Here is a 6,894-nt window from a genome sequence, read left to right as displayed (position 1 = left end):
GTGTTTTTGGAAACCAGACCTGGGAATCAGATGACTTGGGATCCCCCCCCTCAACACCCCCCCCCCCCCCCCCCCCCCGACTCACCTCCTGCTCCTGTTGTTTATTTTCCCTGCTCGCTCCTTACTCTTTCATGTAGTCCCATAGTTCCCTGTGTTGTTTATCACTCTCTCTGGCTCCGTCTCTGTGTCTCTCTACCTCTTTCTGAAGTAGAGGCCCCGGCCGGGGGACGGTTTATCCCACTCATCTTTTCTTTCGCAGTGAGGTTATGCTTCATCATGACGTCCTTACTTTATTCCCCCCCCCCACCAACCACTAAACCATTCAATCTGAATCAGTATTACAAAAAAGTCAAAAAAGACATTCCTCTCTCTTTTTCTCCGAACATGGTTGACCACTCAATCCAACCAAAACCCCCTAAATCCACCTAAGGGCAATTCTTCCAGATGCTGGCATTTCTTCTGGACAAATCGCAACGTCCCACAATACAAACACATTTGACCGAATTACTGCTGGGAGCGGTTCAACTTTTTTTTTTAAAATTTTCAGGCCTTTTATTTCAGTTACGCTTTCCATGCAGAAACTCACTTATCACGTCTTACTCATTTATCACCGTATCAGAGGACAGCTTGGGTTGGGTGGTGGGGGGGGGGGGTGTATTAGTAACACTAGAGAGCTGGACCGGGACCAGTCTCTCTCGCTCTCTCGCTCTTTCTCTCCGGGCTGGCGTCGATCCCCTGGTTCTCAGTGTTCTTGTCCTGGCTTGGTTTACAAAGATCAGGTTCAGGACGTCCCACAAAGGAGCACAGCCTGGCTGAGGTCATACTGGTGTTGTGTAAAGGCGCGGGGGGGGGGGCGACCTTCGTGTTTCTGGAACTGACAGGGGTTGTGCCTGTGTGGTGTGTGTGTGTGTGTGTGTGTGTGTATGTACTGTTATTGAGTGGTCGGATGTTTATTACCTTCAGGCTAAATCGTCGGTTGCTCATCCAAGGCTGCAGGGAGGGCTTCACCATAGCTGTGCTCGGCCTGGAAGGACAAACAACTGTTCCACCTGTACACCAGTTTGACCGTCTCTCTCTCTCTCTGTCTGTGTCCCTCTCTAGCTCCTGGAGCTCATTGCTAAGTCCAAGCTCCCCTCGCTCAGTGGCGTGGCCCAGAAAAACTACATGAACATCCTGGAGAGAGTGGTCCAGAAAGGTGAGGTTTTGAAAATGTGGGCTTGACCTTCTCTGAAGTATTCATGTTTTTTTTCTGTTTTTTATTCTCTTTTTCACATACTCTGATTAGCCCAATACCCCTAACTCCCCCTGTTAGTGAATCTCCATTACTTAATAACTACTAAGTGACAATACAGTAACACGATGGCTACATGGCAAATAAGTTTGATACCTCCAACTACATACATACACACACAAACAACATACTAGACAGCTGAAACCCAAGGCTGGAACATTCAACATAAGAAACCCTGACCCCATCTAAAGGGGGACTCATTAGTATTTATTTGCGCAGTAGTAACAGAACAGACATACTCCAGAGCCCATCGAGTACTCCGAGTGTAAACACACCGTGTGCTGGTGCTAAACAGTGATTCAGGTTGTTTAGGTAGCTTCCTGAAAGCCTATGTCCAAATATTCGGAACCACGACGTGGGGTTCTAATAATATTATGGAGTGTGTGTTTGTGTTTGAATCCCTGGAGACTCTGAGAATCTTGTTTCAATAACATGTTTTTAAGCAATTCATAACTGTTTGTTCTTTCCATGGATTATGCGTGACGTTGGTTATGGGAAAAACGGAACCAAAACCTGTATTTAAATGATAGGATTTAAATACAGGTTTGTCGATACTCATTGCATTGACACAAGTGGAAGTTGGTGGTAACGGATGTTAAGGGGAGCGGTCAAACTTGTATATTTTCATATCGTTTTGGTACGTATGCGTTTGGTCGAAAATATTATGGTCTTCAACATCCGCAATAATAATCATACTTTTCTGCATTTATGTACGATTCCTCCCCGAGGAATCAGAGTTGATAAAACAGACCACAATATTTATTTTAACCAACAACGTTGCAGACGACTATTTATTTAACCTTCAACACGTCAATGCAGCAGTTCTCGCATATTTAAAACCAGTTATTGTCACATTTCCCCCTCGATCTCAGCTCTGGCGTGGTTTGGGTTCCCCCTGTTCGCGGTTCCCTCAGATCTCTGCGCGCTTCGGCTTCCCCTACCTCACTGTTCCCCTTCCCTCCCGGTTCCCCACAGTGCTGTTGGACCAGCAGAACGTGCGGCCCATCAAGGAGCTGCTGCAGACCCTGTACCGGTCGCTGTGCGGCCTGGTGCAGGACATGGGCAAGTCGGTGCTGGTGGGGAACATCAGCACCTGGGTGCACCGCATGGACAGCATCACGCAGTGGCACCAGCAGCTGGACAACATCCAGATCAACAGGGTAGGACTATGTGGCCTTGTCATATCGTCATAGTAACCACAATGTCACTGCATCCAGATCAACAGGGTAGGACTATGTGGCCTCGTCATATCGTCATAGTAACCACAATGTCACTGCATCCAGATCAACAGGGTAGGACTATGTGGCCTCGTCATATCGTCATAGTAACCACAATGTCACTGCATCCAGATCAACAGGGTAGGACTATGTGGCCTCGTCATATCGTCATAGTAACCACAATGTCACTGCATCCAGATCAACAGGGTAGGACTATGTGGCCTCGTCATATCGTCATAGTAACAACAATGTCACTGCATCCAGATCAACAGGGTAGGACTATGTTATAGGGCCCTCATCGTGTCGTCATAGCAACCACAATGCCACAACTTCCAGATCAACAGGGTAGGACTATGTCAAAGGGCCACGTCGTGTCGTCATAGTAACCACAATGTCACAACATCCAGATCAACAGGGTAGGACTATGTCAAAGGGCCTCGTTGTGTCGTCATAGTAACCACAATGTCACAACATCCCCCATGGATAATTTATTCAGATATTGTCTGGGAAATACTTTGTGTTAATGGTTTGGCAGGTATTTATAACTTTTGGAAGAGCAACTTTACAGATGCAAATAACAATAGCCTGAATAGACTCATCCAGTTTAGAAGCTGTCAGAATTCAAATTAGTATTTGTTCACTTCCTCTGGGTAAAAAAAAAAAAGGAAATGCATTGATATTATTCACTCAAAACACTCAAAGAAACACAGTTTCTGTTTTTTGTTTGTTTTACTATAAATATTGTATCCTACTGTATGAGAAAAGTAGTCATGAATCAAAGTTCTCAACGTGATGGACCCTTTAACCCTTAACCCTCTCCATCCCTCCTCCTCTCCAGCCGACGACTGAAGGCCTGAACCTCAGCGACCTGCCCACCAGCGTCCAGCTCAACATCATGCAGCGCCTGTCCGATGGCCGGGACCTGGTCAGCCTGGGCCAGGTGACCCCCGACCTGGGGGTCCTATCGGAGGACCGGCTGCTCTGGAAGGGGCTCTGCCAGCACCACTTCACCGACAGACAGGTACGCTCGCTCACTCACTCACTCACTCACTCACTCACTCACTCACTCACTCACTCACTCACTCACTCACTCACTCACTCACTCCTAGGTAATTGATTAAGTGATGTTTTTAATTGCATGTTGGCGATCTGTGAATTGGAGTCAAACGTTTACACCGATTAACAAACCGTCATCAACCGTCACACACACACACACACGCACACACACATCAATCAACATTCATTTCATTTTCAGAATTAGGCATTTCCTCTTTTGTGCATTCATCATGTCGATCCTGTGTTGTTGTCAAAGTCAACATTTGTCATTGTTTTCTTCGCGTCTGTAGATCCGCAAGCGCCTGATCGTGACGGAGAAGGGCCAGTTGGAGTGGCAGAAGATGTACTTCAAGCTGATCCGCTGCTACCCTCGTCTGGAGGAGTACTGCGAGACACTCCACTTCTGCACACACTGCCACATCCTCTTCTGGAAGGTACGGACACACACAGACAGACACCCACCAGCGGCCGTCAATCGGTCTGACGCAAAGTAGCCCGACATACGACAAGCATGACTTGCAGACCTCCATTTTGCATAGTCAAATTATGTTCAGGGACTTCTTTGTTGCCGGGGAGACGTTGTACCAAACGCGGTTACAATCTAGGTTCTAGTCTAAAAAATATAAAAATGGAAAGTGTCGGGATCAGGGCTTGAAAACCAACAAAAAAAAGATTCCATCTGGCGTTCCTTTTGGCCCCCCAATATAACGCTCCTAAACGGGTTCAAACTAAACGAAAATAAAAGATTTTATTCTACTTCATTTAAGAATGCTCGATTCTGATTGGCTGGGAGGGGTGCATTAATCCGGCATATTGCCCGCTGACTTGTCGGTTCTACTTGCTGCTGACTGAGCACAGTAGATCAATACGCCGCTTGTATCGTTTTCTGTCACATACATTTCCAACATGAGGTCCATAGTAAAAATAAACGAAGGAGTGCATGTTTGATCGATCGTCATTAAAACTGACTTGATACGAATGTAGCAACTACGTTATTAAACTAGTGATCAGATCCAGCCTAGTGTGGTTGCTATAGAAACGAGTTACCTACAGCTGAGCTAACGTTATTCACCGTAGTTCTAAAGGGAACTACTTTTCGAGGGAGATTAACTTAAACAGAGTATACATTTAATAAGCATGCAATACGAATACGAAAAAGGCTAATTATTAAAGTATTTGAATTGTTTTATTATGTTGGCCGGCGCGAAGTAGAATAAACTGAATAATCACCTCAAGGCAGGGCAATAAACAGTTTGATATGCCCGGCTCGCGGAAGGTTACCTCCCTCGACTTCGTCTCGGGCGGTAAGCCGTCCACGAGCCGGGCATATCAAACTGTTTATTGCCCGGCCTCTCGGTGATTATTCCTTACATATTTCTTGCTGATGTTGTGTTCATTCATCTGGACGAAAACGAAAATAAAAGATTCTATTTCTTGCTGATGTTTCGTTCATTCATCTGGACGAAAATAAAAGATTCTATTTCTTGCTGATGTTCCGTTGGTTGAACGTTAACCAGTGATTCACCCCGGCCTCTCCTCCTCTCCTCTTCCAGGACACGAAGCACCCATGCACCGCAAACAACCCAGAGGGCTGCACCTCTTCCCTCTCGCCCCAGGACTTCATCGACCTCTTCAACTTCTGAGGTCCCCTACAGGCTACCCTGTACATAATGTACATAGAAAGTCTTTTATTTACCTTTTTTCTTTTTTAACAGTGCAATATAACCTTCCAGGTGTGTAGACGTTGGGTAGGCTGGATCAGGCGGCAGGGTGCATGCTTGTGTTTCCTGTCGTAAAGGACTTTGAGGGGAGATTACCGTTGGAACGCAAGACTATTGATTGAGAAGCACAGTTTAACTCGAGATTTGAGCACTTTCCGCTTTTCTGAGATGAAGTGTGTTGAAAAGTCAATTGGTGGCATTGGCCCTGTTTGAGAGGTTCCTCTCAAAAAAATCTGCAATGTGTTGTACACGATACGGAGGAAGCATATTCTGCTATTTATACAAGTGGTGAATGTTACAGAAAGGGAACTGGGAATTTGTAATTGGATTGAATGCTGTGACACTTTGGTACGTCGACAATCGTTGTGATTTCCTACTTTCTTTCTTTTTCACTTTTATACACAAATACTATGGATAATGACGTTTGTTTTGTGTTCGTTATGTGTTATTTCGCGGCTAGCGTGTGATGCTTCTCAAAGAGAATTTTAACCGATGTTTATACCAGATGTAAGCACAGACATGGAGTGTCTTTGGCTCTGATGCGTACTCTTAGTTCCATGTTTTGAGGATCTGATTCCCTTTTGAGTTCACTGACTTTGAACAAGTCTTTTCAATCTAAAATCAGTTGAACCTTGTTTTTTATTTAGATAATTTGTTTATAAATACACTTAATTGACTTTGGAAAATCTTCTACCATTGAACCCTTTTGTTTAACCCAAATTATGTGGTGTAATTTTGGCTTCTAGAAAGTGATTTGCATACTTATTTGAGTACAAAGTTCACAAATACTTATTGCAAAATTTAGTGCAATTTTTGTTAGCCAGGTTGGCTACTTTGATCCGACACTGTTAAAGCCGTGAAGAGATCTGCTGTGCAATGCATTTGATGTTTCATTGTCTGTTGAAGTCAATAAATGATAAAATATACAATACTATTTTGTATCGTTTTAGATAATATGCTGAAGGGTGGATCGTTGGAACAATAATGACTGAACAGCACTATGTCTGGCAACAAAACACAAAATGTACTATTTTATCATATTTATACAACTTCGTTTTAGACATTACACCATCCCAACATTTACGTTCAGATAAATAAATAAAGACCCATGCATTTGAACACACCAAAATGTGTACGGCTGAATAGGGATCCTTAACAGGGCTGCCGTTAGTTTTTAGCAAACGTGTGCTTTCTGCTGGACAAAAGATGAACTACAAGATGCCTGGCTATTAAGGTGAGAGAAGGAAGAGTGAGATAGATATTAAGATATGTTTCAGCTGATGGTGATGATACAGTGATTAGCGATTACTTATCATTGTAAACGTGTTAACACTTGTTTATTGAAGTCGGGGTATTTAAGTTAAATTAAATCTCATCTCATCGTCATCCCCTTATCCGGGGTCGGGTCGCGGGGGGAGCAGCTCAAGCAGGGGGCCCCAGATTTCCCTTTCCCGGGCCACATTGACCAACTCTGACGGAGGGATCCCGAGGCGTTCCCAGGCCTGTGTTGAGATATAATCTCTCCACCTAGTCCTGGGTCTTCCCCGAGGTCTCCCCGCTGGACGTGCCTGAAACACCTCCCAAGGGAGGTGCCCAGTGGGCATCCTTA

The 6,894-nt window shown here is 44.7% G+C and overlaps 1 protein-coding gene across 1 annotated transcript; it reads left to right on the top strand.

Annotated features, from left to right (window-relative positions):
* The first annotated feature begins 1,037 nt into the window (after window positions 1-1,037).
* Window positions 1,038-6,216, top strand: fbxo32 (F-box protein 32). Its single transcript, XM_060053832.1, has 5 exons — window positions 1,038-1,195; window positions 2,267-2,451; window positions 3,347-3,529; window positions 3,855-3,998; window positions 5,118-6,216. The coding sequence occupies exons 1-5, from the start codon at window positions 1,165-1,167 to the stop codon at window positions 5,205-5,207; spliced, it is 633 nt and encodes a 210-aa protein (XP_059909815.1). The 5' UTR covers window positions 1,038-1,164; the 3' UTR covers window positions 5,208-6,216.
* The last annotated feature ends 678 nt before the right edge of the window (window positions 6,217-6,894 follow it).

This window comes from Gadus macrocephalus, chromosome 6 (genome assembly GCF_031168955.1).
Source record: "Gadus macrocephalus chromosome 6, ASM3116895v1".
NCBI classification, from domain to species: domain Eukaryota; kingdom Metazoa; phylum Chordata; class Actinopteri; order Gadiformes; family Gadidae; genus Gadus; species Gadus macrocephalus.
Note: the sequence above shows the minus strand (reverse complement) of the source record. Positions and strands in the feature narration are given on the sequence as shown.